Source organism: Equus przewalskii, chromosome 28 (genome assembly GCF_037783145.1).
Source record: "Equus przewalskii isolate Varuska chromosome 28, EquPr2, whole genome shotgun sequence".
Lineage (NCBI taxonomy): Eukaryota > Metazoa > Chordata > Mammalia > Perissodactyla > Equidae > Equus > Equus przewalskii.
In genome coordinates this window covers 25,684,180-25,711,953 of record NC_091858.1, presented here as the reverse complement: position 1 = coordinate 25,711,953, position 27,774 = coordinate 25,684,180, and the positions used below count along the sequence as shown (strand labels likewise).

Sequence of the window (27,774 nt, the reverse complement as noted above, 5' to 3'; positions counted from 1 at the left end):
GGGTAAGATAGCCTTTCTTCACACCTTCAATCTGGTCCATGAAGATGCTCCACCGTCCACCTGGGGAAAGCACACAGCACCAGGATCTCACACTGTCCTCTGAGCATTAAAACACATGTAACGTGCTTCAAAGACAACACAGAAACGACAGAAATGGAGAGTTCAGTATATAATTACCTTATAAAAATGAACATGCTTCAGCGTGGTGGATTTTAATAAGATTTTAATAATACTGGTAAGGAGCCAAATTACAAAATGTCTTAGAATATGGAGTACAAAACCTCAGAGACAAAATAAAAACTCATGAAAATATAAGAGCACTTTAAAACGGTAATAATCTTTAGGGTAAAGAAACCATTTTCTCAACAAAGGTACTGAGCATGTTTAATAAAAATTCAATGAGAATAAAGGCAAGGTGCACAGCCACACATTCCCCAAATCACAGTGATTAGGGAGGTGACATGCGTCAATGAAGGCATGGCCAGGAGCACGAGTGAGCTCCCATCATGGACAGATCTGGAATAACCCACCTCGAGGTGGGCTGAATTTCCTCTCATTTCATTTATAGACAGGAATTCATTTAGTCTGTGGTTGTGGAGCAGCCTTGGAAATGAACCGTGTTGGCGTGTGGAGGAGCATGGCAACACACTTCCACACTTTCACGTGGTGGAGGCAGGTGATGCCCCGCCCCTCCCAGCCAGACTACCCCCGTTGCAGCCACAGCAGGGCATGGTCTTGGGGGAGACAAGGGGAGACAGGCTGTCTCCTCTGGGAACAACTCATTATTCAGATAAACTAATCTAAGAGCTCTGTGTGACCAGCAAACCCAAAACAAGAAGCAAAAACAAGAGGGGTTCCCCACCCCCAGAGGGACAACCACCTGTGGGCAGCAGGACAGCAGAAGCAGAGAAAGCATCTGGGATTCAGTTATGCTCATCATCTGTCCAGACAGATGAGCCATCCTATCTGGTTTTTTGGGTGGGCGGGTGAGGGTTTCCCTCAACTCTTTAAAGCAAATAGTTTCACGCTATTGTCCTGTGGGTCCTTTTTTTTCCCCCCAAGGGCACTACTACTATGCTTCATTTGGGCCAGATGTTCACATCAGTGTGTCTGTTCCTCTCGCTAGGAAGACAACAATTATTAATTTGTCCTGCCAACACATGTAACAGTGAAGAGCAGCTCTGAGATGCAGCGGACAACAGATATCTGCGCCCTTCTGCAGAGCCACGAGAATCCCAGCAAACCAGGGGATGGAGCAGGAGGACCCCACTCCAGCCCCCTGCGACAGGCCATCGGCAGGCTCGTTTATTTTAAACTCTAAATCAACAGTTTTAAACAGACGCAGATTCCATGTGACAGGGGAGACAGTCAGGAAGATTCGGAGGCTATTTTATACTCTTCAGATGTCTAGCTCTGCGGCACGGGCTATTAAAAAGTTATGTGTAACTGCGAGACGAAAGGCTTTAGCAGCTTTTTAGCACAGGATAATCCCAATCTTCTGGAGATTTAATGAGATGTAACTCACTGAGGCTTCTGAGTCGGTCTGCTGTTAATTGAATCAAAGTCAATGACAATCTTGCTGCACTTTGGTGTGAATTTCCTAAACATAAGAAACAAAACATATAAAGATATTATCCAAGGAGTAGTGAAAGCAATTTGTTTACTTTGGCTTAACCTACATTTTCCAGGGGGAGGAAAAAATTTCCCAGTATTCACTTGTATTTTATCTCCATAAAAGTCAATTAGAGGGCACCATACCGAGAGACACATGGGCCAGAAAAGACTAAGACGAAAACAGATGTGTGGGGTGGCTTGTTCGTACGTTCTCCAGCTGGCTGAGTTCATGAATTATCGGGGAGTCAGAGGGTTTCTAACAAGTTAGCTGCACAACACCACATCCGATTACTAGTTTTCCCACCAGACTGATCTTCTTTTCTAGGAAATTTCTGCAGCCAACTTGGAAATCGCTCTAAAGCAAAGAAGAGTAAATTTTCTCTTGCCTCTTGTACATTACGTAGCAAAAAAACAGCTAGCTTTAGCGAGGAGTAATTTTTAAAATTGTCTTCTAAAAACACAGAAGTACAATAAACCCACTATATATTTTTTTACTTATTAAGCTGCCTTCTAAAACAGTTAAAAAGAAAATATTTGAGGACTAAACATATTCTTTAAAAATCAGTAAATAGTAAATATCTAATTATTATGATGTAGGTAATTTGGGTTTAAAGTCTCATAAGGTACAAAAGTTTGAGAGATTCATTACATACAACCTACATGCCTAATGATGAATAGGAGATAGGTATGTTACTGCTTATAAGAACCTCGCTGCTGACCACAAATATCACGAAGGACCTGCTTTCAAAGCTTTCAGTCTCAAAAGAAGTTTCCACCATGAATCAAAGCTGGGTGAACTCACTTGCAAGGAAAACACACCTCCCAATCTTTGCCTATCAAAGATAATCATAAAAATCTAAGTGACTTCAAATCTCAATTTAAAACATTGCTGTAGAAAGCATTCCTGGTGTTTCAACCTGGCAGGTTACTTTCATCCTAAATTATCTATGCCAGAGTGGTTACATTTGCAAAATTTACAAAGGTTCAATGTTAACATTATAAAACGTGTGAATTTTAAAAATTTCTTGCTACTAGAATAATTAGTCCAAGCCGTGGAAAGCTACTAACATTAAAGTGCAATCATTAGACAGACTGTCTTCAGATGCTTCTGTCACTGCTCTTAAAAATCTACCCCTAAAATAATCTTCAGATCGTTAGCCCATCACATTTAAAAAGATGCTTCCAAGTGTGGAAGTCAGGCATCACAAGGAGAAATGAAACATCAGACAAGGTCGAGGATGTTTCTTCATCAGCCCTTCATACCGCCTTCCCCTTCCCAGTTCTTCCGACTTACCTGAAGGTAACCCCAGCCATATCAAACAAGAGCCTGGCAGCGGTTGCCTCATCGCTATCATGGTATTTATCAGACATGAAAATAACTTCTTTGATACCTTAAAAGGCAACAACAGAAGAAGCCCCATTACTACATGAGCACAGAGTACTGCCACAGACACACAGAAGCAGACGGGGCCCTGGTACTGTTCATGATTAATCACCTTTTCCCAGTGTGCGTGCACACAGTGTCCAGTTACGGAAATACATATCCGCTGCTTTCGAATACAACAAGGAGGGGTTCTATTTAATCTGCCCTCCAGTCTTCAGGGATCTTTTTTTTTTAACAAATGCAAAGTGGAAATACGTCAAGCAGTCAAGCCTTGATCCGATTAGCAAATTTTCTTTACTGCAGGGAATCAAATATTCTTGATTCACTAGGCAACGACTCTTAACTCAAAAGGCTAATGGGGGGCATGGAGAGTGCTGGCAAAATCAGAGATCAGGGGGCTGGCCGGTGGCGCAGCAGTTAAGTTCGCATGTTCCGCTTCGGTGGATCAGGGTTCACTGGTTCAGATCCCGGGTCGGGACACGGCACCGCTCATCAAGCCACGCTGTGGCAGGCATCCCACATATAAAGTAGAGGCAGATGGGCGTGGATGTTAGCTCAGGGCCAGTCTTCCTCAGCAAAAAGAGGAAGATTGGCGGCAGATGTTAGCTCAGGCTAATCTTCCTCAAAAAAACCCATCAGAGATCAGTCCACCCCGTGCTTCCAAGAACGGCTCTGCAGACCAATTCAAGCCAGCTCCACGGAGAGCAGATCTGTTTTCTTCTCCTGCCTCACCAGGCAGTACTAGCCTGAGAGCCAAGAATCTGGAGGGCCCTCGACGCCCCACTCTGCCCCTCCACCAGCCTCTGAAGGGACCACAGGAAGCTGGCCTCGCAGGACACACTGCTCTTCCCACATGCCTGCTGCCACCTCTATGCACAGGAAAACTCCTGAAGGATTGGGCACCAGCAGTGAGGGAGCCCACGACATTCCCTGACAGAGGCCTTTGATTCAATACCACCAGACCCCTTCTGCTCAGAGATCCAGGGGCAGCTGCTTTACACCACACATCTGGCTAACACGATAAATCTTGAAATCTCAAGCCGGGAGTTTTATGGCGTTAAAATGTAGCTGAATCTTAGACGTGACAGTTTGAAAAAGGTGAAATATTCAGAATACAATGGTGTAGATTTATATACGAACCGTCATGTAAGAAAAACTTAGAGTACTACCGTTTGAGTCTCACGACAATTTATATGCAAAGATACGTTTAGGTCCTCAGATATCTACCATATATTAGAGACAAATTAAAATTTCATATACAGACTCCCAGCTGACCTTGTTTCTGACAGAAGTTCATTTCTCTCCCTCCCCCCTAATCTATGCACAATATGTCAGAGAATAGTCAATTGACAGTAATTATATGCAATGCCGGTGGTGTTTTTTTTGGCAGCTTGCAGTTTAAGAAGTTGCAAACTAAATTAAAAACATGCTAAGAATCACAGAGGATGCAATTAGTCAGAGAATACCTGGCACCATTCAAAAACAAAACACGGGGACTATCTTGCAAAGTTGATGGTGCAATTAAGTTAGATCTAAACAAGGCACGTGAAGATCAAACGCGACGGCAACGAGCTCCTGACAACAGGCAGCAACGCAAATGTGACAAATGGAAGCGGCGGGTTCCTACCTGCCTGGATGATGAGCTTAGCACACTCATTGCACGGGAACAAGGCGACGTACATGGTACAGCCCTTCACGTCGGCCGAGTTTTTGTTCATAATGGCATTGAGCTCGGCATGGCACACTGTGGGTTGGAAAGAGAAAGAAAAGAAAAATTTAGATTGCAGCTCATGAGGAATTTACTAACAGTGTTGAAGCATGCCATTCGCCCCTCTGAAATAACATATCATAGACTCAATTAAAAGAAGGTTGATTAGAAATGGAAAATACAGAGAATATCAAATGAGGGCCACGGCGTATGACAGGTTGGCAATTAGCCGCAAAACCGTTCATGGCAGCAGCCCTCGATCTGTAAGCACCCAGAGCCACCAGGAGGGGCCGAGGTCAAGTGCCGTCACCCACCCTGAGCGGAGCCATAGCTCACGGCTCCACAAGACCCTGGGGGAAGGAACTGCCCACATAAAATGGCTCATTTGTGCGTTGATATGCACACGCAGGAATATTTGCTGTGGCCGTTATGAGGGCAGGGAGCAATTTTAAGAGCAAGAGAATCAAGAAGCGAAGCCGAGCATTTCTGTCCCGAGGGATCTGCCGCACCGCATGGTTCTCAGCCGGCATCCACTCGAAAAACGCCAGCGGGGAATCAGCAGCTTGTCTTTTATTAGAAAAATATTCAGCCGGTGGATGGCAATGAGAAAGTCAAGTTCTTACTCTACACCAACGATCCCCAAACGGGGTCCAAGGTCAGCCCCAGACTCGCCTGAATTCAAGATTAAAGGGAGCATCCTCTCTCCTCTCCTGCACCTGTCAGAGCCCGCCCATCTTCCCAGGCCGTTTAGCTAGGTGTCCCCCCACCTAAGCCACAGGGCGCACCTCCTCTCCAGAAAGCGGGTAGTCCTCACAGCTCTGAGTTTGGAATTCCCTACCTGCCTTGTGAGGTCGCTGCACCACCATCTTATATCGCTGTTTAATTTTCTGGGGGCATTCTCTAAAAGTGCATCATAATCTCCTTGTGGCAGTGATTCAGAAACTTGTCTGCATGTTGGGATCCCCCGGGGAGCTTCCAAACCACCACATCTGGAGACTGTGATGGTCTGGGGCGTGGCCTGGGTTTTGGACTTTTAAAGAAATTCCCGCCTGATTGTACCGAGCAGACAGCTTTAGGGAACTATGCCTTACAGAATCCTCTGGCATCCCAAGGGGGCTTAACACATGCTATGCACACAAGTGCTAAAATAAATGTTTGTTGAACGGATTAATGAATGACTATCTGGCAGTGGTCCAAATCATACAAAACTCCTGGAATTATAAATCTGGGGGCTTTCAAGGGTCTCCCCTACCCTTTCCCACCCACCAACCTTCCACACTTAACATCTTCTTCCAGGAGTGTTGGGCCTTAATTGAAAAGAGGCCTGGACTCATGGCTCTCGCACGTTTTAGCTGTGACGTACTCAGCCAATGACCCTTTACTGAGTGCATGCTCTAGCTCAGACAGGATACAGACCCTGGTCCCGCTTCGTGCCCAGGCCTCCAGTTTTCAGGGGGAATTGCAGCTGTCTATGTGCGCCTGTGTCCCACAGCAGCTCTGCAATGCTGCAGGCAGACAGTTGACCTCAGGCCCTCCCAGGAAACGCTGGGAGTGCTCACTTCAGTTTAGGAATACCATGACGTAGGAGGTCTCACTTGTGTGTGGAATGAACAGTCTGCCATTGTAAGAAAATCTGAAGACTAAAAAAAGCTGCGTTTATAACCAGATCACAGCCATCAGAGAATAATCCCCACTGGCCACAGAGGGACCTGAGCCACTGGCCCATAAACCCCGAGGGGGTGGGAGGATGAGGGAAGAGAAGAGAAAGGCTCTTGCTTACTCACTCACGCTTAGTGGCAAGTAGTCACCTTCCCTGGTGACCAGGACGTTCCCAAGCTGGGATTAACACTGCTCGGTGTTAAAAACAATTAGATGTAATTGTTTCTTTTATTTTCCTCTTGAGGGCAGAGGCCAGTCTCCTAGGTTCTTTGTAACTCCCTCAGAGTCTAATGCGATGCCATGAACACGATGCGTGTTAAATATTTATCGAACGAATAAAGGAGGAAATGCAGACTCCAATTATTGATGGCGACGTTGGGACATACAGAAAGTCCTCTCAAATTCAAATACCAAAAATATGCTTTCCCATCTAATAAATATTTTTTGCTGGTGTTGGTATTAATATTCAGAACTACAGAGTTTCTGAATCTGTTAGGAACGCCTATTATATTGTCCTCTTTCGAATCTCTAAACATTGTCACATTGACTGTAACTATCTTCCTCTAATTCATCCAAGGCAGTTTGGGGCAAAATTTAACCTTACATGTCTGGGCTCATTAATGAAAATTACCATATGAAACAGATTCTCTTGGGCAGCATCTGACATCCCCGTATAAAGAGTGGTTTATAGAAATAACACACAGGATTGTAAAGAGACTTCCTTTTTCTTAAGTACAAAATCGCAAGATGAAAAATACAAAGCTTGTTAGAGAAAGATGAGAGGTACTGGGCAGTAAGAAGGGCGAGTGCCAGGCACACGAGACTATTTAGAAGGAGCAGTTCACGGTCCCCGATCCCACCAATTCAAAACCAGACAGCGACAGAAACAAAACTCAAGTGTTCCATCTTCACTCGACCTCTCCTGCTCCCCCTGCACCCCTTCAACTTCAGACACCACAAACACCTTCTCCAGCCTCGCCCAGAGCCCCCTTGGCCACCAAACATGGTCTGATTAAGACTGGCTTCCTGAGCCTGCACCCAGGGGGTTCAGGGGAGAAACCCCACCCCAGGGACGCACCTGACACCTCAGCCCGGGCCCTCCCACCTGTAACTCCCCACGCGCTGTCTGTGCAGATCCCAAAGTCCGCAAGGCTTCACGTTTCTGGCCTGGCACTGGTCTCTGAGACGCACGATCTCCAGCCTCTGTGGCTCTGACCCTCTGCTTCCCCTCAGGCCTAGACCCCTACACTGTCCTCAAAGAGGAAACTGGGCAGACTACCGTGACGACCGTCCACTCGCTGTGTTTAACATCGGTCACTCAGAGCGGAGTCTGGGGGCTTCTTCACCTGGACTGGCCGTCTACACTGATCAAATCACAGGGACCTGCGGAATCTGCTTCAGGCCACCAAGAGCACTCAGGGGCGAGCAGGCCTGGCCGGTGACGGGCTTGCTCCGGGGCCCGGCGAGCCCAACCACAAGGCCGAGTGTCTTCCCCTTGTGTTCCCCACCTGGTGGGCAAGTGTGGAGAAAGCTTTCTAACAAGAATCAGCACCACAGTTCAAGGCCCAGTTTTGCCACCTAAAGCTGTGTGGCCCTTGACAAGCGCATGCATACGTGCTCTTTCTGGCTGCAGGAGTAACACTGGCTCTGAAAATGCATTTCCAACGAACTAAATAAAAGCAATTTTTAAAATACCAAGATTTTTAGCTTTTTCCTCATGTGTCCAGTTTCGTTCCTCCATCCTCTAGAAAGGCTGATCTTCATTAAGACAGGCTCTCCACAACAGACCAGGAGTCTTCTCTATCTCCAAAGACAAGGTCCATCTCTCAGCCCCGGCTCTCACTCTCTGATAGCACTCGCTGGCTTCCCTCTACTCCATTTCTCTTCTCCTTTTTTTTTTTTTTTTTGTGAGGAAGATTGGCCCTGAGCTAACATCTGTGTCAATCTTCCTTTATTTTGTTTGTGGGACAACACCACAGCATGGCTTGATGAGTGGTGTGTAGGTCCCCGCCCAGGATTCAGACACATGAACCCCTGGCCGCCAAAGCGGAGTGCATGAACTTAACCACGATGCCACTGAGCTGGCCCCCATTTCTCTTCTCCTTTACACATGCATACTTATTCCCCATTCTGAAGAGGCCAACTTTTCAGCTTTTTGGTCTCTTTTCTTCTTCCTTTCAAGATGAAATTGTCCTGTCTAGAACTGCTACTCGAATTCATTTTTTTAAATAATCATCTCTTGACTTTGTAATGCATATATAACCTCTAGTTTTCTCTAAAACAACACTTTTCAAACTGTGGGTCTTGAAATCAGTTTAGTGAGTTACAAGCAGCATTTTTTTCCTTTTTAATGAAATGGATGAAAAGAGAAGGGAAGAGCTCAGAATGCCTCCCACATGGCAAGATTAAGTACTGTTCCTAAAAACTCTTTCAGGTGTAAACTATGTTTGCTGGGTCACTATGTAAAAAGTTTGAGAAACACTACTCTATGCAAACCTGTTGGCCTCTGTAAAATGATAGTAAATGTTTACAACCAACTATTTAAAAAAAAAAAAAAAAAAGCCCTGATTTGCAGCATCTGCCAATTTCTATGGTGTAAATACGCACCATATGGCCAATTTCAAGCTCCCAACACAACACGGGGTTGGGAAGAGATGCACAATTTGCTCTGGTGAGCTGCTCAGAGCCAGCTGCCACACATGCTGGATGGCCTCATCTCCCCTAAACGCAAAGTCTCTCTCTGGTCGCTGTCTCTGGATTCGCTGCTCTCCCGGCCCTTGACTAGTGACTACTCTCCGCTCTAAACCCCATCAGGATCACAGACTCTTTGGGGTCTCCTTCTAGTTTTCTGTGGGTCTTTTTATCGCCTTTCTGGGCATTTCCCAAGGTTCAATCCTACTCTTTGTCTCCTGTAGTCACTGACTTTAAGAATTCATACATTCTCAGCGGATCTGTTTGTAAAACCCTGAAATCCACATTTCTAACCCAAATGTCCCATCTGTTCCTCATATCTTTTCTTTGGGTGGTCTGAGGCTTCTCTGTAACTCTTCTCACTATGATAAACATTCCACAGATATGTGACAGCAATAAATTAAAGAATGAATTTCTCTTTTTCTAGTGGTAGCATTTTTATTCTGTTGCCTAGGAATACCCATAGCAAGAGCTACAAACATACAAGTGCTAAAACCAACCAAGGAGGGGTGGTTCTGTGAGTGATCCAGATGAGCAGTTTTGTTTCTTGTGTGTGTGAGGAAGATTGGCCCTGAGCTAATATCTGTTGCCAATCTTCCTCTTTTTGCTTGAGGAAGATTGTCGCTGAGCTAACAACATCTGTGCCAATCTTCTCTATTGTGTGTGGGTTGCCACCACAGCATGGCTTGACAAGTGGTGCTAGGTCCGCACCTGGGATCCGAACCTGCGAACCCTGGGCTGCCAAAGCGGAGCGCATGAACTTAACCACTACACCACTGAGATGAGCAGAGTTTTTATAGTCATAGTAGGAATAAAGACCACGTATTCCAAAGATACACCGTGTCTAGGAAGTATTCACAAGATAGCTAACTTATCAAAAAAAAAAAGACAAATTTTCCAACTATCTACCTAGAATTACTCATCTATGGCTAAGCAATAAGCAAAAGAAATCTCCAAATACTACAAGTATATCTGATAAGCATAAAGAGCAACACAAAACCCTTCAATTATTCTCGACATTGTTTAAAAGGAAAAGAATCAAATGCTGAAAATACCAGATTAATGCTTATAAAGTTCTTGATCGCCAGAAGGAGAACCTCTGCTTCAGGTAATTATAAGACAATTCATATGCTGTGGGTGTTTTTTTTTTTTTCCCTTTCTATTACGAACTGTCAGAATTCAGAACTGCATTAACCTTGGACCACTGAGAAGAGATTGTCTAATTAGAAAACTGTATTTTTCAAATTCCCCCTCACAAGGGCTTGATTAATCCCCACTGTCTCAGGTAGGCGGTTCTCTAGAAGTTTGACAAATTAACAGGATATACTCCATCCTCGGTTAGGTTTAAGACATTCAACATTTTATAGACTCTCACCTCATTTGATGTAAGACCAATACCATGTCTATTTTAGACGGCAGTAGTATTAAGGTTACTTAAATAGGTCTGAATAACGCTACACAAAATCTAATGGCTGCAGAAATAATTTAGCAGAAATAGGGTGACTCTACCCTCAGCTGATCCTCACGTGCTATCAGGAGGACATGATGATAAAATGTGGAGTCAGGAAAACTAAGTTTCTATTCCAGTTAAAAGAACTCCCCAGATTGTTTGAAATTCCTCATTTTTAGCAGTGTAAGATTTTATTTGAAGAAAATGACTTCCTCCTGCCTGAGCGAGATTCTGCCAAGGCTGACCCGAACAGTGGGCAGCCTGGTGTGGCCGCTCTGTCAGGGTCGAGTTAGAGGGCCGATGCAAACCACCTGTTGCCGCTTAGCCCAGACCTGCACCAACTCCTGCCAACACTGTCCAGGCTGCCAACACTGCCAACGCTTCTCTACCCCCGATTGATGACTGAGAAGGTTCTTGGGCTGTGTGGCCACACACAGTCAGTTCGGCTCACTGACAAGACAGAGGGTCAGGACTCAAGAGCCAAGAAGCGTCTGCTCATGACTCAAGAGCCAAGAAGTGTCTGCTCATGGCTTTCTGGAATGAAAAGGTGGGAAGCTTTGCCCTGCAATTAATAATTGACATGAAAGGGGGTACCGGAGTCCAAGGTTGACCTGTGCTTTCTTTTTTTTCTCCCCTGCCTTGGAAGATTCACCCTGAGCTAACGTCTGTGCCAGTCTTCTTCTATTTTGTACATGGGTTGCTGCCACAGCATGGCTGCCGACAAGCGGTACAGGTCCGTGCCCGGGAACCGAACCCAGGCTGCCAGAGAGGAGTGCGCCAAACTTAAACCACTAGGCCATGGAGCTGGCCCCCAATCTGTGCTTTTTAAAAAATAACTCAGCATTAATTTTTACAAGCTATTCCACTTCTATTCTGATGACAAAGCTTTTTGTCATTACTTCTTCAAATTAGGGTCTAAGCATTTTTTGCCCCTGGGATCCTATAGGTATCAGTCACTCAATCTGGGCACATCTCTCTCTCGGAGCACCAGGCACCCCCTCCCCTGTGCTCGATGCCCCACAGACGCCTGGTGGCCACTTCCACTGAGGGGTGGGGCACATACACAGTCCTAACAGATCCCTTTAGAGAACTGTTCACTGCTTCTGGAGCTAAAACGGAATTTCAACGACTTATTTCTTAATTACTGAAAGATACCCTGACAGGGCCTCATATATCACTGCCAGCCTCCAAAGTACCTGTCCTTCAAGTCAATAATTTAACAACAGAGTTGCCTCTAAATCCAAGCCGCCCCCAACCTACCGCCACCCCCAGCACCCCCCAAAGGTTATAAAATGCTCATTCTTATGGCTTTCCCCCAAATCCAAAGCAAACATTGCTAGAATTTAGCCCCAAACAACCTTACTCCTCTAGCTCATCTATCTATAAAGTAGCAACTCGACTCATTATGAGAGTTGTCAAAGGATGTGAGATAAAGGTGGGGGAGGGGAGAGGGAGAACCAACCTAGAAACAAACAGGTGCATCATTCTCTAAGACAGTCCCCACCCGACAGGCCCGGCCAACCATGCCCGCCCTTCGCAGCCTCTGCTCCCAGCTGCTCTGCCCCAGAGCTCCTGCCCATGGTCCTCCTCCAGGACAATTGCTGGAGTCCTCCAAAGCCTACTGCACTCTCATGGCTCCTCACACAGAGCTGTGATCCTGGCCAGAGAAGCATCACTTTGTCTGGGGCTGGAGCGGGGAGAGAAGATGATGCTAAACTGTAGACGTTTCCCATGGATGTACAGAGGGAAGTTCTGGCTCCCAACCCTGTCGGGCCCAGGCAGAGGGCTCACAGAGGGTGATATGGGGCGCAGGAGCGGAAGTCCAGTCCCCTCGGAGCTCACGCCCTGCCTGGCAGGAGACCCCCACACACAGAAACAACCAGAGCCCCGAGCACAGGCTACCAGCACTGCAGGAGCAGGGCCACGGGAGAAGGGAAGGGTTGCCCAAAACCAGGAAACGAGAGGTTACGCACCGTTTGCAGGGAGATGGGGAACGGGACCTGCAGGCAATATTATTTCTGGAGAAAAACGTATTTGGATTCCAAACGGCTTTTCAGAACAAAGGGGGTCTACACCCTGGGATCTGCCAACACAAAGGTTCCCGTCCCAGCCTCTCTCCCCTACAGACAGGAATAATAATAGCTCTCTCCCTATCTCACAGGGTTACAATGAAGAGCGCGCGAGGAAAACGGTAGGAAAAAGCACTGTGAACTAGAAAGAACTCTGCAAATGAAGCCATTGTCACCAACAGTCAGAACTGGGCTTGTTTTCTGAGAACAGACAGCCTCAGCCCTTGCTGGTCCTCGCTGTGATGAAGACCTGGGGGAGTCGGGAGCCAGGACAGGGGACAGATGACAGCACTTCTGTCTCCCCTGACCACACCCCAACCACTCCACTCCATGTGCTGAGATTCAAACACCACTGCCCCCGGCCCACCCCATGCACAGTTAGTGGCCTTTCTATCCCGAAGACAAAGTAACTGGGCCCCACCACCTTCTGGTATCGAGGGACACCCAATTCCAGCGGAGAGACGTTTGTCATTACAGTGTAAGTTTGCACGTGAACTAAAAACAGGTCATAGTGGTAATGTGGAGGAACCCAGCCCTGTCCTGGAAAATGTCTGGCGCCTGTGCTGTTACCACCCTGCGCCCAGAGAGGAGTCTCTTCCAGAAGAACAAGACAGCAGAAAGGCATTCCGGCCAGGTCTGGAAGAAGGAGACGAGCCTGGCTCACTTAAAAGGAAGTCAGATCCCCGAGGCTCTGGGTGAAGCCCCGATTCCCAGGGCACCCCACCTGCCGAGGGCCCAGGCCCCAGGGAGCAAGGCAGCATTCACTTCCCATCTCCACTCCTGGGACAATGCCTTTGGGCTTGTCGGATGCACCTGCTTCTTGGAGCCATCCCACAGCTCTGCCTTTCCCTGTTCCTGCCTCCCCCACCTGCTGGTTCTATGACCTTCCACACCTATGAAGCCTCAGCCTCCTGGCCTGCGAAATGGAGAGAAAAATCCCTACCTCCCAGAACCGTCTCAAAGACTAAAATCTGTGACGAGGCCAGCACAGACGGCCCTGATAAATGACTGTGCTCCCTAACCTCTCCTGCGGGGGTCGTCCACCCGAGACCAGGCAGTCCTGGGAGGTGCAGCTCAGCTGGACTGGGAGAACAGACACTTCTTTCTCTCTCTCTGCTAGTCTGGTCCCTGTCCCCTGCCCCCTTCCTGGCTGCCTCTTGCTAAGGCTGCTGGCAGCAGCTCGCGCACCCAGGGGAGCCACTTAGCCCCAATGGTAGTGCTTAGGGCTAAAGAGATTTCTGACTGTGGTGTTTCCATTATTGATAATAAAGCCCCCAGAACTCTAATTACACTGCTTCCCTGTGTGCTCAGGGCACACAATCAGGTCAGAAGGAGGAGGATGTGGAAATCCTGCATTTCATCGATGGGTGAGCCATGGCCAGCTCTATTCCTACTGTTCATGTGAAATACATGTTTGATGCCTAAAAGGCACCAAAAAAACACAAATAGAAACAGAACATGAATCACGGTTTGACAGCTTTGTCATGCAAATAAGACACTATAAAACTTCAAAGCTTCCCTCTTGCGTCAATAGCTGATTTTAAAGGGTAAACTGGGACTGAGCACTGAGCACTGAAACAGGAGTCGGATGTGTGTTCTAATTAATTCCGGCTCTACCAGGCACGCTCCAGGCAACTCACTGATCCTGTTTCAGTGTACAGAAAACGGGGCTCAACTGACCCAAAGCAGGATTCTGAGATGAGCCACGAGCCCCTGACACTGCCCTAGATTCCTAGCCATTTCTCCAGTTGGCCATTCCCATGCCACTCGATCTGTTCTTCCTTCCTCCCCAGTGTCGAAGCCTGCTCACGCTCCTCGCCACCCTCTTTCAGCTGACAACCTTGCCTCATGCTTTACTGAGATGCTGCAGTTGTACACATCCCCACCTGCAACTCCACAAACCTTTGTGCCAGCTGTCACCCGCCCGCCCTGCACCCCCACTCAGAGTCCCTCCTCTTGCTCCTAATCAATGTGCTTGGGAGGCCATCCCCTCTCACATCCTCACAGACCTCGCCTCTTCCCCCTTTCTGGTTCATCAGTCTCTCCCTCTACTGGATTATTTGCATCAGCAAACAAATGTCTGCTGCAAAAACAGATTCTCCCCTCGTACAAACAATATAAGCCTTTCTCTTGGCCCCATCTCCCCTCCAAGCCACCACCCTATCGTTCTGCTCTCTTCACAAACATCTCCAAACCATATCTATATACTGTCCCCACTTCCTCACCTTCTGTTCTTCCTTCAACTGGCTCCACCGTCAACAACAACCGCCATGTTGCCAAACCCCATGGAGCTTGTTCAATCTTCTTAGATCTCCCAGCAGCCTTTGATGTGGCTGACCACGCCCTCCTCCTTCAAACCCCGCTGTGTGTGTTCCCTGATGTCATGCGCCTTCTTTGCAGGCCTTTTGGCCTCCACTCAACCTCTACACGTTGCAGTTCTCGGGGATCAGGCCGGGGTCCAGCCTTTGCACACTCTCCCTACATCACCTCACCCCTTCTGAGGGCACTGATGTCACCCAAAAGCCAAACATGCCGATAGCGACATCTCCAACCTAGACCTCTCCCCCCACTCATATACCCAACCTGACACCTTCACTGGAGCTCTTACAGACAATTCAACTTCAGGGGTCCAAATGGTCCTCGAGCTTCCCCCAAACCTGGGTGCTCAGGCTGGACCTGTTTGGGAGGAGTCGATCTCCCTCCCTCACCTCATATCACCCAGCCTCTTGATGCTGCCTCCAAAATGTACCCTCTATTCACCCAGTCCTCTCCACCCCCCGCACTCCCGTCTCCTCTACGGCCCCCTCAGCCCGGTCTACTGCAGTTACCTCATGGCTGGTATCCTGTTTCCACTCTTGCAACTGAACAATCCAATCCACACACCAATGTAATCTTTTAAATCCAAACTCCCTACCCAGAGGCCCTCCACCTCGCCTTACTACTCCAGCCTTCACCACTAAGCTTGGGCCAAATCCTTTCCTTTGCACACAATGCTCCAAGTGCCTTCCAGCCTGAGGGCCTTCACCCTAGCGAGTGGGATGCTCTTCCCACCCCCAGACACCGACTACCCCATCTCCACCTGTGGGGACCCATCTAATCCTTCAGATCTCAGCTTCAAAGTCACTTCCTCAGAAAGGAACATTCAATGATATGTTTATTTCACTGATGTCTGCCTCCTACACTATTAGTCTGCAAACTCCTTGAAAATAGAGACCATGTATATTTTATTTAGCACTGCAGACTGCCTGGCAGAGAACACGTATTATAGACGTCCTGTAAGTATTTGCTGAGTAAATGAACAACTCCGTGTGAACGTACTCTGAAAAACGTGATGTTTTATAAAATTAGTTGTAATTTTTAAAAAGGAAGTAAGATGACTCGAGAACTCCACCATCACCAACAGACAACTCAAACTGATAAAGGAAGAGATGACTCACTAGTATTTATTCCAATTCCTAAAAAATTATAACTCACTTTGCAGAAGGGAAAACGACAATGAGGAATTCTGCTTCCCTTTTTCACCTAAACTCAAAATTAATGGCATTTTGAACAAAGTCTTTTAATTGCAGAATTAAAAAATTCATGCTCAGTTATCATATTCAATATTTTAAATTTACTATGGCATCTATCATTTGAAAGAAGCACAGAGATAAAATTTATACCTCCACTAATTGGCTAGTCCCTACCCTCCCGACAATGCGAGCAGAGGGAACATGGGCCATTCTCACAGCCTAACTCCCTCGTTTTCCCAATATTCTCCATTTATCACGGGATTTCCCGATGCCAGGCAAGGATCCACGCTTCAATGGACATTGTCACATTGAGAACTTCACCAAAAGATGTCTAAAGTCCTTTCTTTCTATTTGGTCTTAGAATAACCTCTTGTCTCTGAAGAGTTCTAAGTGTGCCTCCCCTATTGAGATATTTTCTTGTACTTAGACATGGAGCTTTTTCTTCATTGCTGTCCTCCAATCTCTTGTCATCCAATGTCTTCTGATCCCCATACTGGTGGGTTAACTTGCACTCTTCAACTGCCCCTGTTTGTGCGTACCGTCTCTATCCAGTTCACATTCACCTTAGAACTGGAGCAGATCTGAAGGGCTGGAAGGAGGGCGGGAATGAAGCCCGTTTCTCTCGATTGATTTGTCCACACGCACAGATGCGTATTCTCTCTGTGTCACGGCCACCAACAGCTTTTGACAGCTCTGTAGCTTTCACCCAGGATGCTTTTAGAATCAGCACCCTAATCTAAGGCCATCAAAGCCACAATGTTTAATTTTTCCTTAGAATTACAGAACTGGAGGAGTCCTCAGTGATCATTTATTTCATAAAGACACGGAGAAATAAATGTCAAGTCAGATATCAAACAACCCTACAATCACTGGTATAAACACCCCACACCTGGAACCAGGCTGTGGCTGGCCAGTCCAGGATTCTGTCACTTGAATCTGATCATTGTTGTTTTAAGCACTGTGGGGTTTTTCTTAGCCAATATGCATATTAAAGGAATGTACAGTCCCACCCAAGCATAAAACAAAAGTCCTAAGAAGTAAAAGTAAAAAGCAATATATATATATGCAAAATCTCTAGGAACCAGGTTTATTGAATATTTCTGGAAGCAAACAATATACACAAATTCTACTTTAATAACAGTATTAACAAAGCTTATGAAAGAGCTATTCTTGACAAAAGAAACTCAAAATAAAATAAAACCTTACGGGCCGACCCCGTGGCTGAGCGGTTAAGTTCATGTGCTCAGCTTCCATGGCCCAGGGTTTCACCAGTCAGGATCCTGGGCACGGACCTAGCACCACTCATCAAGCCATGCTGAGGCAGCATCCCACATAGCAGAACTAGAAGGACCTGCAACTAGAATATACAACTACGCACCAGGGAGCTTTGGGAGCAGAAGAAAAAATAAAAAAAATAAAACCTTAGTGGCCAGCCTGGTGGCATAGCAGTTAAGTTTGCATGCTCTGCTTTGGCGGCCTGGGGTTTGCCAGTTCGGATCCCAGGTGTGGACCTATGCACTGCTTATCAAGCCATGCTATGGCAGGTGTCCCACATATGAAATAGAGGAAGATGGGCAGGGATGTTAGCTCATGGCCAATCTTCCTCAGCAAAAAGAGAAGGATTGGTGGCAGATGTTAGCTCATGGCTAATCTTCCTCAAAATAAAATAAAATGAAACCTTAGTCATTCAGGCCAATTTCAGAGAAGATCAGTCAAAATCAGCATAAATGACACAGAATAGATCAATAGAACAAAGACCATGAGGTCCCTCATTTTCAGCTGCTCCCTGTAACCACCCTGCATGGTAACCCAGTGTCCGAGCAAAGACTCATCAACCTTAAAGAATGAAAGAAGTTACACTTCTCATTAGGAATGTCCATTCGCATTCAGATAATTAATGTGCTTACACACTTACCACAATCTAAAGTAGGTTGAATGAGGCCCTGAAATGTTATTGAGGCTATTAATTTCTCAATAAATCTTTTCTTTTGAGAAGAATACAAAAAAAAAAAAATTTCAGCCCATGTCTAGTCATCAACCTGGGAATCATTAACCTTGAATTATTTTATAACTTTATTACAAACTTCCATGAGGCAAACTGACTTTTTATAAAATACACAAAATGTGTATTTTCATGCATAGATGTGATCCCATAGATGAGCATTTTAGCTTTTTCTAGATTTGCTCTTCAGAACATGAAGTTATTTGTTATCATACATCCTTTGTAGATATTCATAGTGAAATAGTAATCTCTAGCTCTTCAAAAATAATTAAGGCAAAATCTATACATTAAGATATATATAGTAATAATCAAATAAGTTAACCAAAAAAATCATGATTTATTCTTTTCTGAAGACTGTTTATAAACAATTATACCTGAAAGTGAAACTCACTTATATCAAGCTGGTTAATTTTCAAGGGAGCTTCATACATAAGCTACTGGGTCTCCTTATTTATTTAAAACACCACACAATGAACCTGAGTTTGCCCCTTGATTCATAAAAACAATCTATCTTAATTTCTTTCCTGCAAACTTGTGCAAAGGTTTTCCACTGATTATATTAGTTCTTTTGTACAAAAGTCCTTAATGAGACCCACTGTCAGGCCACAACTACCAGACGGCCAGGCAGGGGAGGGATGGCAGGAAGCTGTACGTGAAATTAGAATTCTGCAGGAAGAGAAACAGCAAATCATCAGATCCACAGATCTGCCTAGCAAAACCAGAGGGCATTCAATTTCAACTGGCTGAAGGAACAAATTTGATCTTAATTACTAAGAAGCTCTTACAAGTTGTGTGGGAGTCACAGCTTAAGAAGGATCAGTCTCCTAACTTCTTGATAAATTAGCTTCTCAAGACTAACCTTTTGGATGCCAAAGAAATATATCACAGGCATGGCAGTCAGGAAAATGTCAGTGTTCAAGGGGGTAAGGTAAATGGCTCAGTAATCACTAAAATGACATCAATGCATGCTTAACGATATGCTAAATCTGAAAAGTAAAGATTACATTTAAATATAAAATTTAAAGAGGCAGTGCCACACACTGGCAAAACTATTTAAAGTTGCCACACGGAACTCTCGCCTTAATCAAGTCCAGCATTTCCCCTTCAGCGTTATATCCTTTTTAGAGTTTTCCTGCAGAAATATGAACCGACTCTGGAAAGAGCCCCACGTCTCCATTTCTGCCCCAGGCATCTAGAGTTTGGCTGCCACTCATTCTTGGGACATCAAGACTATGGTCCCTTCCACGATGAGCAGGTATGATGCAACAGGCCAAGTCATCCTGGCTTCTTGACTGATGGGGATGGAAGAGGAGGCCAAGCAAAGAGGCACGCTTACCCACAAATCCCTTGGCCAACAGGAAACAGCATGGCGGGAAAACTCATGCAAGTTTGATGAACTTGGGGAGCACCATTAAAATGTGAAGTTTAACAATGGCTCTCAAGGATGACTAAGTTGATTCTACTCCAACTCTCTGATCTGTAAACCAAGCCATCAAAATTGGTTACAAAAACCCAAGGAAAGAGTGATATCTGAATTACCACGCGTATTGTACCTCCATTTTATAAAATTGGTATTTTGATTAAATGTGCTTCACTCTAATGAATTTCACGGAAAGAAAGGAGCCAAAAATGTCAGCTGAATACTTCATCCGAGGTTTAGCAACCACCCCCTCATAAAAATAAAAATCTTCCAAAGCTTTGTTATATGGTAAATTAGATAAATCTGCCGCTTCCTGGTTTTTTAATTGTCATTCCTGTGAAAAGTGTCACTATAATAATGCTGACTTCTTCCTGCCACTTAATGTTACTGACATTACACTCTCTTTTAGATTTTTCAGGAAAAGGATGAGATAAAAAGCAGTTTCTTTGGCAGGGTGAATTCTCATTTTCCATATTAATACTACATTATAATCAAATAGTTTCATGAAGTTTTGATCCTAAGGCTGAAAGAACAAAAACACCCTTTAAAGATGCCTCTCCAGAGACACAGCCCGGAAAACGCTCCAGCTTCCTATTATGTTACAAGTATTCTGTGTTTCCCTCCTTTGCACAAAGTGTCAATCAGGACTAATGACTTCCAAACTCACAGACTTAATAAGGAGAATTAAACTGTATATGTTATTGGTAAACTCAAACTTACACAATTCCCAGGCTCCCCTTCGGAGAAATGTTAAAGGGAACCATGTGCAAATGGCTTTGTGCCCAATGCCAAGTGCAGGCACCAACGCCGAGCCACCTGGGAGTCACTTCCTCTAAGCCTTCGTGTGCACAAGTGCAAAGTGAGAAGAGGATGGGCCACTGAGCTACGATCTAAGAAACATTTCAGAAAAGCTGAATTCCTGTGTCCTACACCAGAGAGAGAGTGGGGTAGCAAAGAGCACTGACCTTGGAATTAGGGGACGTCACCCTGCCTAAGTGGCGTTATACAAGTTACTTACCATTTCCGGGCCTTCATTTCCTCATCTATGAAAGAAATAGGTAGGCTTAGACCCTGTGGGGAACCCCAAGGCACCACTGAAGTTCTACAAGGGGTCCAAGCATGGGCCACAGACCGGGCAGATATCATCTCTAGCACATGCGTACACTCTTTCCAAGCACACACGAATGCCGTTTAATAAAGTTTAGATTAATGCAAAGCTCACAGATACAGACAACAGACTGATGGTTGCCAGAGGTGGGGCAGAAGGTGGCAGGTGGGTGAAATGGGTGAAGGTGGTCAAAAGGTAAAACTTCCAGTTATAAATGAATAAGTCATGGGGATGTAATCTACAGTATCCTGACTATAGTTAATTAATACTGTATTGCATATTTGAAAGTTGCTAAGAGAGAAGATCTGGAAAGTTCTCATCACAAGAAAAAAGTATTTTTGAATCAAATAACCCAATTACAAAATGGGCAGGGGACATGAACAGACATTTCTCCAAAGAAGATATACGGATGGCCAATAGACACATGAAAAGGTGCTCATCATCACTAATCATCAGGGAAATGCAAATCAAAACTACACTAAGATATCACCTTACACCTGTTAGAATGGCAAAAATATCCAAAACCAAGAGTGACAAATGTTGGAGAGGCTGTGGAGAAAAGGGAACCCTCATACACTGTTGGTGGGAATGCAAACTGGTGCAGCCACTATGGAAAACAGTATGGAGATTCCTCAAAAAGTTAAGAATAGAAATACCTTATGACCCAGTCATCCCACTACTGGGTATCTATCCTAAGAAGCTGAAATCAGCAATTTCAGAAGCTCTATGCACCCCTATCTTCATTGCAGCATTATTCACAATAGCCAAGTCATGGAACCAAACTAAGTGCCCAGCAACTGATGATTGGATAAAGAAGATATGGTATATATGTACAATGGAATATTACTCAGCTATAAAAAAGGACAAAGTCATCCCATTCACAACAACATGGATAGACCTTGAGGGTATTATGTTGAGCGAAATAAGCCAGACAGAGAAAGACGAACTTGGTATGACTCCACTTATAGGTGGTAGTTAACGTATGGACAAAGAGAACTGATTGGTGGTTGCCAGGGGAAAGGTGGGTGGGGGGAGGGCACTAGGGGAGAAGTGGTGTAACTACAACATGACTAATAATAATGTACAACTGTAATTTCACAAAGATGTTAACTTTTATAACCTTAATAAAAAAATAAATTAAAAAAAAATTCTAACCACAAAAAAAAAAAAAGAAAGAAAGAAAAAAGTATTTTTGTAACTATGTACGACAACGGATGTCAACTGGAATTATTGTGGCGATCATTTCATAATATATATAAATATCAAATCATTATGTTGTATACCGAAAACTAACATGTCACATGTCAATTATACCTCAATTTAAAAAAAAAGACAGTAATAGTTCAACTAGCATTCTATAGGAGTTCTGGAAGTTTTTTGTGACGTTTAAGAGGGTCCCTCTATACTCAAAAGAATTAGAAAATTATTGGTCTAGAATTCTAGATAATCTCTAAAGCTCCTTTGCAGGGATTAATACATAATCTATCCTGCCTGGGAAAGCAGCTCAGCCATGTCACGTCTCATGTCACGACTGATGTCAGCGAGGAAAGAAAGGGTTAAGTCTACCCAATTCAAGACATTATCACTTATTTTTTAAAATTCATTTAAGTCTTAAAACAGAAGTAAAAAAAGAATCTGCATTTTAGTCAATTATCACTAAACATTTCTCTTCCATCCAAGACTACCCAAATATTTATTTCTCTGTAGCCCGAAATCCCTTGAAAAGACAAGGTGGAGTGTACGGTTTATAGCCAGTCACTGTTATTCGGACGTAAAGCCCATCTTTATGTGTATTATGACGGTAGTAATACTAACTGCCTTTTAAAAACCATTTAATACCTTCTGCGACTTTTATGGTACATCAAATTACAAGTTAACTCGCGTGAAAGAAAATTGTCTACATTCTAACATAGCTACATGTAAAATGAATAATTGATAAGTCAGGGCAAAGAGCTTTGAAAACCTAGAGGTATCATATGGATAGTGAAAAATAACACAGACAGACAACCAGCGCCCTGAAACTCAGCAAGCATTCAATAAGAAACAATCAGTGAAGTTGGACGAACGCCTGCGTGGGGTTTTTTTTTGTTTTTATTCTTTCTGGAAAGGAGCTCTGAAAGCTACTCTCTCCAACTTGGACAAAAGGCAGGGTCTCAGAACAAACAAAACCAGCTCCTTGAGAGCTTCCAGAACACTGGGAAGCCGGGGGATTGCAAATTGCTGCCAAGCCTTTGGCTTCTAGGTCACTGCCACTAATCTGCCTGCGGCTCACAATGATGGAAGAAGGCACAGATCCCGTGGGGAGAGCAGCTCAGGGACCAATGAGGACCCGTCTACGCCGGTCCAACCACTGGCATCTTTCTGCAACCAGCCTCAGTGGGACAGACCCACCCCTCCTAAGAAACGCTCCACACGGAGTTTCCCCCAAGGACCAATATTTTGCTGTCTTGACGCAGTGAAATAAGCATGGTGGCAGTCAGACACTTCAACACAGACCATCACCAACCAACCTGCTCACTTCTGCGATTCTGAGATGGGACAGTGAACTGGACTGTGAAAAATTTCTGTCGCATGCACCTACAAACAACTCATCATTTCCCTCCTTTCGTACCACTGAAAGCTTAAGAGTCAAAATCAGGATGACAAAAAGTTTCCAAAACACGTTAGCACAAGTTTCGTTTCACTTGCTCCACGCAGCTGCACAGCTGAGGCTGAGCAGTCGGTTCTGCCCTCTGCCAACCAGCATCCCGCTCTTCCTCCTCCTCCGAGGGGTGAGGTCAGAGGGACTAATCTGCCTACTAAACCCCCTTAATCACTAAACTGTGTTTTATTCTCTGAAAACCCCGAGTGCTTTGAAGTCTCCCGCTCTCCTTCCTCAATTCCTTCTCCACCTCCAGGCACCGTTTTTTTTTTTCTTTCAAAAATGGAGCAGATGGCCTGAAGCAGTTGAAAAAGAAATTTATGGGGCTTATTTAACGTGATTAAGGTCCAGGAACATTAGTAAAAATATATAAATTAGGCTAAATGCAGACTTGGAAGTCTTCATAAGGAAAACCCACCAGGGAAGAGGCAACAAGCAGAAAGGTCTTACATCCCGCCTTGAACCCGGTTTCCTGAAGGCACAGCCTTTCCCATTTGGACGGCCTTAATCTACTTTACTTCCAGCAGAGCCGGTCTGTTCATTTCCAGATGTAAATACAGGTCCCAACTTTATGAAAAATCAGCAACCAGCATAGGCAGCCCAATTTGCCTCTTTTATGGCATCAGCTGCGTGTTCTCCAGGGAATAAAAGAAAAAGGGAAGCTGTGGCTTGTCCCTCCCATTTGATCTCTGAAGTGATTCTCATTGGGGCTCAGATAGGCAAGAAATTATAAGCACCCTCCCCTAATTTAAAGATGAAAACCGGAGATGGCCAGGACTTTCAGTTCCACACTTCTGGTTTGTGGTCTGACCTGGGTCCACGCTGGGACTGCAGAGGCCCCTGGAACAGAATGAGCCTACCGCATCATCCTCCCGATGTCCAGCTCACAGTGTCCCCTGCTTCCCAGAGACGAGCTTAAGCCAGATTCCCTCAGTGGGAGGAGGGGCTGAAGGAACCCTGCTTCTCATCAGAGAAAGCCCTGGCCAGTACTTGCTTAGCCGGTTCCGCTTCCATGCAGCCAAGAAACAAGCTGCAGAGTCACCATGCACATTCCTCAGCTACCTCCGCCAGGGCTGTGGCCCTTTGCAGGAAGCCTGCCATCAACTCTCTGGCATTGGACAGCCTGGCAGGCCACCAGTGAAACACATCAGCCCCACTGCAGGCCACAGAGCCCAGGACCTCAGGGCCAGGCAGCGTGACCACCACCATGTTTCCATCCATTGGCTCTCCTTGGAACTTAAGGGATGGGGGTGGAAACTGGGGTCGTTGAATAGGATTTTTTTTTTCTTTTCAGCTGTTGATGACTGAAAAGGGAGATGACACTTTCTGACCAACTATCTTATTCAAGCACTCACAGAGGCTATGCCACTAAAGCAGAAAGGAACAGAAAACACGCCCTACCGTAAGGGTATTTAGTATCCAGCTTATTCTCCGCTGTCCTCCTCCAAGGCAACAGGTCATCGCTGCACCCATTTGGCATTCCATTGTACCCAATCCCGACAATCTTGTTTTCTGCATTCACGATGCAGGCTCCAACCTACAGGGAAATACGCCCAAGGCCTGGTGACTGCAAGTGGCTGGTCTGCCAGTGAGGGGGCAGGAAATGAAATGAGAGGCCTGCAGACCGCCTAAACAGGCGTGCGGCTTCTGCAAGTGCGAAGAGCTGTCTCCCTCCCCTCTTTCTGTGGCAGCTCCCACAAGCCGAAGAAAGTGCACCCGTGGCCCCTGAGCGGGTACAAGAGGTGGTGAACAATGGCTTGTGACAATTGACTCTCTCACACAGGAAAATGAAAGCATGTACGAAGGCGCACAAAACACAGCAGATTGAGTAGCCTATGTAAGTGGACGGGTATACACTGAGTCTCTCCCTTTGTAACTGGCTCATTTGCAGGTATCTCTGTGTCTGTGAGTGTCTAAACACTCCCATAAAACTCACTTACCTGCGAATTTGGATCTTTGCTTCTCTGTGCCGATAGGAAGGCCACCGCCATGAAATACTCAGGCCACTGCAAATAGTCATCACGTTTTCTCCAGGACACTTCACTCATGTTGGGTCTAGAAGGAAAAGAACCAACAGCAGTTGAGACAAGCATTTTGGTAAATCTGCTTTCCAATTCAACCCAACCACATGAAACCATGGATCTCAAACTCAGACAATTCCAGGAACATCTATCAATCCGAAATCATAGAACATGGCCCCTAGCCAGGCTCTGGCCTTAAGAAAAACATTTAAAAATTCAGTTCCTATTTCTGAAGTCTGGATTCGGCATGTATAGCTTCACATTCCCAAATACTATATCTACGTACTGCTTTCTCATAGGATTTTTTTAAAGTTACCACAAATGCCTGCCATACAATTTGTTCTCAGTCCTTGACCTCTCACCCTGATAAAATGGGGCCAGCACAAGCGGGAGGGGGAAAGAGAACACTTACGGATCCCCTAAAACATTTCAGACACTGCTGCAGGTGACCTACATGCTCTGCCTGAGGTAGGCAGTCACATCCCACCTTAGAGACGGAAAACTTAGGTAACTCCCGCTAAACCACACAGATTATCCATGCCAGTGGGATTCCACTTGGAGCTGTCCCAGCTCTGACATCAACCAAATAACTGATTTCCCCTTAGCTTCCCCAGAGGGATGGAAGTTACGAACTCTGAGCACTGAATCAAATGAGGACAAAGTATGAAAAGTGTCAAGTGCTATTGCTCAGATGAGGTCTGAGTAACATGGGCTTCACTCTCTGGTAGATGCAAGCTGTCTCTACAACAGGGAGAGCCCATGATGCGGCCTGAAGCTTCCACTCAGGGGGTCCTCTCAAGAAGCGGACAAAGGGCAAAGAAGGAAGACTACACAAGAACAGGGCGGAGATCACCGAGAAGTCCTGAGAAGACGTAGGTAACTGGGCAAAGGAAGTGAGGATTTCCCAAAACGCCGGCTTCAGGCTCTAAACCTGAAGCTGAAGCTATTGTACAGGGCTGCAGGGCTGCAGGGCCGAGGGCTGGGATGTGGTGACCGAGTCCGCACTGCGAACCGCGACTCCCCACTGATTCTGTTGCCCAAATTCTGAGAGGCTGTTAGCTCTCTGAAGACGAAGCGATGTGGGATGGGACTGTTTACCACCGAGCTTAAGGGTCAGCATTCATAATCGCTCAGGGCGCCAGATAAGTGGCTACTCCACAGAAGGTGGGGAGGGGAAGGCGAGGAGGTAAAGGAACTTATGACTCCACCGTAGGTTTGGTTTAACGGGCACTGGAGCCCCCAAACCCAGCTGCAGAAACAGAAAAGGGACTAGTCCAGGGAGATGCATCTAGTCACCGACCCGGAGAGAACCCAGGCGCCGCCCACACCCGTCGATTCCGATCCCGGGAGGAAACCGCGCATCCCCACCCCACACGTGGGCCTCCGAAGTGACTGCTCTTTTCAGACGCCCAGAACCACCTCCCTCGGCTTTACCGGGGGAGGAAGCCTCCTGGAGGCCGCGGGGTCCGCCGCCGAGTTTCCCGAGCACTCCCGGCCCCGCACAGTCTGCCCAGCAGCAGCTTTAACCGGGAGGGGAGCATCCTCGGGGCTCGCCGCTCCCAAGTCCCGGGCCGCGAGCCGGGCGCCCCGCACCGCCGCGCCCAGCGCTCGGGCCGCGCCACGTGGCACGCGGGCGGCGACCTCGCACGGCCGTCCCCGCCCATCCTCGGGCCCGGTCCCCGACCTGCAGGCCGGCGCTCGTCCCCGCCGCCGCCGCCGCCGCCGCCGTCCCCGCCGCGCCCAGGGGAAGGAAGTCGGGAGAGGAGGCGGGGCCGCCGGGGGCCGGAAGGTGGCGCGTCCCGGGCGGCGGCGGCGGCGCGCGCTGGGAAGGGGGCGGGAGGGCGCGCTCCCGGCGGGGGTTCCCGGGCGAGGTCGCCTCCGGTTCCTTGTTCCGGTCGCGCAGGGAGCTCGCTCAGCCCGCGATCGGGCCGGCGACCTTCAGGGCCAGCGCACCAAAGACTCCTGCCGGGGCTGGCTGTCCCCTTTGCTGTGGTGGGCGGTTTGGGGTTTGCCCCTGACTGTGTGCTGTTGGCGGTGGCCCCGCCGCCCTGGGTCCCCGGCTCCCCGCGCCGCCGCTCGCGTTCGTGGTCCCCAGGTTGGGCGCCTGGAGGGACTGCGCGCGGCCGCTGCCAGGGCTCTGACCTCATAACCGTTGCATTTTTCAGATCTCTAAATCTGAGGCTGGGTCATTTGGGTTCTTGATGATGTTTGTTTTTTTCCCCACCTGGATCTGCCCTCAACCACTGCAAGCTCTCGCTGTAAATACATATTAAACGTGAATAAAAGACGATCTGAAAGAGTCTAGTGCCGTGTAACTGAAAGGGGAATGCAGTAAGGAGACCTGGGTTTGGCCTCTGGAATGCTCCAGCTGTGTCGCTGTGTCGCAATATTCCCTGGGGAATAATGACCCCTTGCAGTTTCACAGTTTCGTACAGGAGGGGTTTGGAGCAGCGAACTGGGTCGGCTGTGCCTCGAAGCACAGATGCCTCGAAGCT

The 27,774-nt window shown here is 46.6% G+C and overlaps 1 protein-coding gene across 2 annotated transcripts; it reads right to left on the bottom strand.

The window, feature by feature from the left end:
• Window positions 1-206: 206 nt before the first annotated feature.
• DCTD (dCMP deaminase) lies at window positions 207-27,111 on the bottom strand. Of its 2 annotated transcripts, none has more exons than XM_070598965.1 (6): window positions 26,964-27,111; window positions 25,199-25,313; window positions 24,660-24,795; window positions 4,626-4,742; window positions 2,909-3,005; window positions 207-1,600 (listed from the first exon to the last, which is right to left on the bottom strand). In XM_070598965.1, the coding sequence occupies exons 2-6, from the start codon at window positions 25,304-25,306 to the stop codon at window positions 1,522-1,524; spliced, it is 537 nt and encodes a 178-aa protein (XP_070455066.1). In that variant the 5' UTR covers window positions 25,307-25,313; window positions 26,964-27,111; the 3' UTR covers window positions 207-1,521. The 2 variants fall into 2 exon arrangements, with proteins under 2 accessions (XP_070455066.1, XP_008542635.2); XM_008544413.2 differs by having other exon boundaries at window positions 26,714-26,998.
• Between the last annotated feature and the right edge of the window lie 663 nt (window positions 27,112-27,774).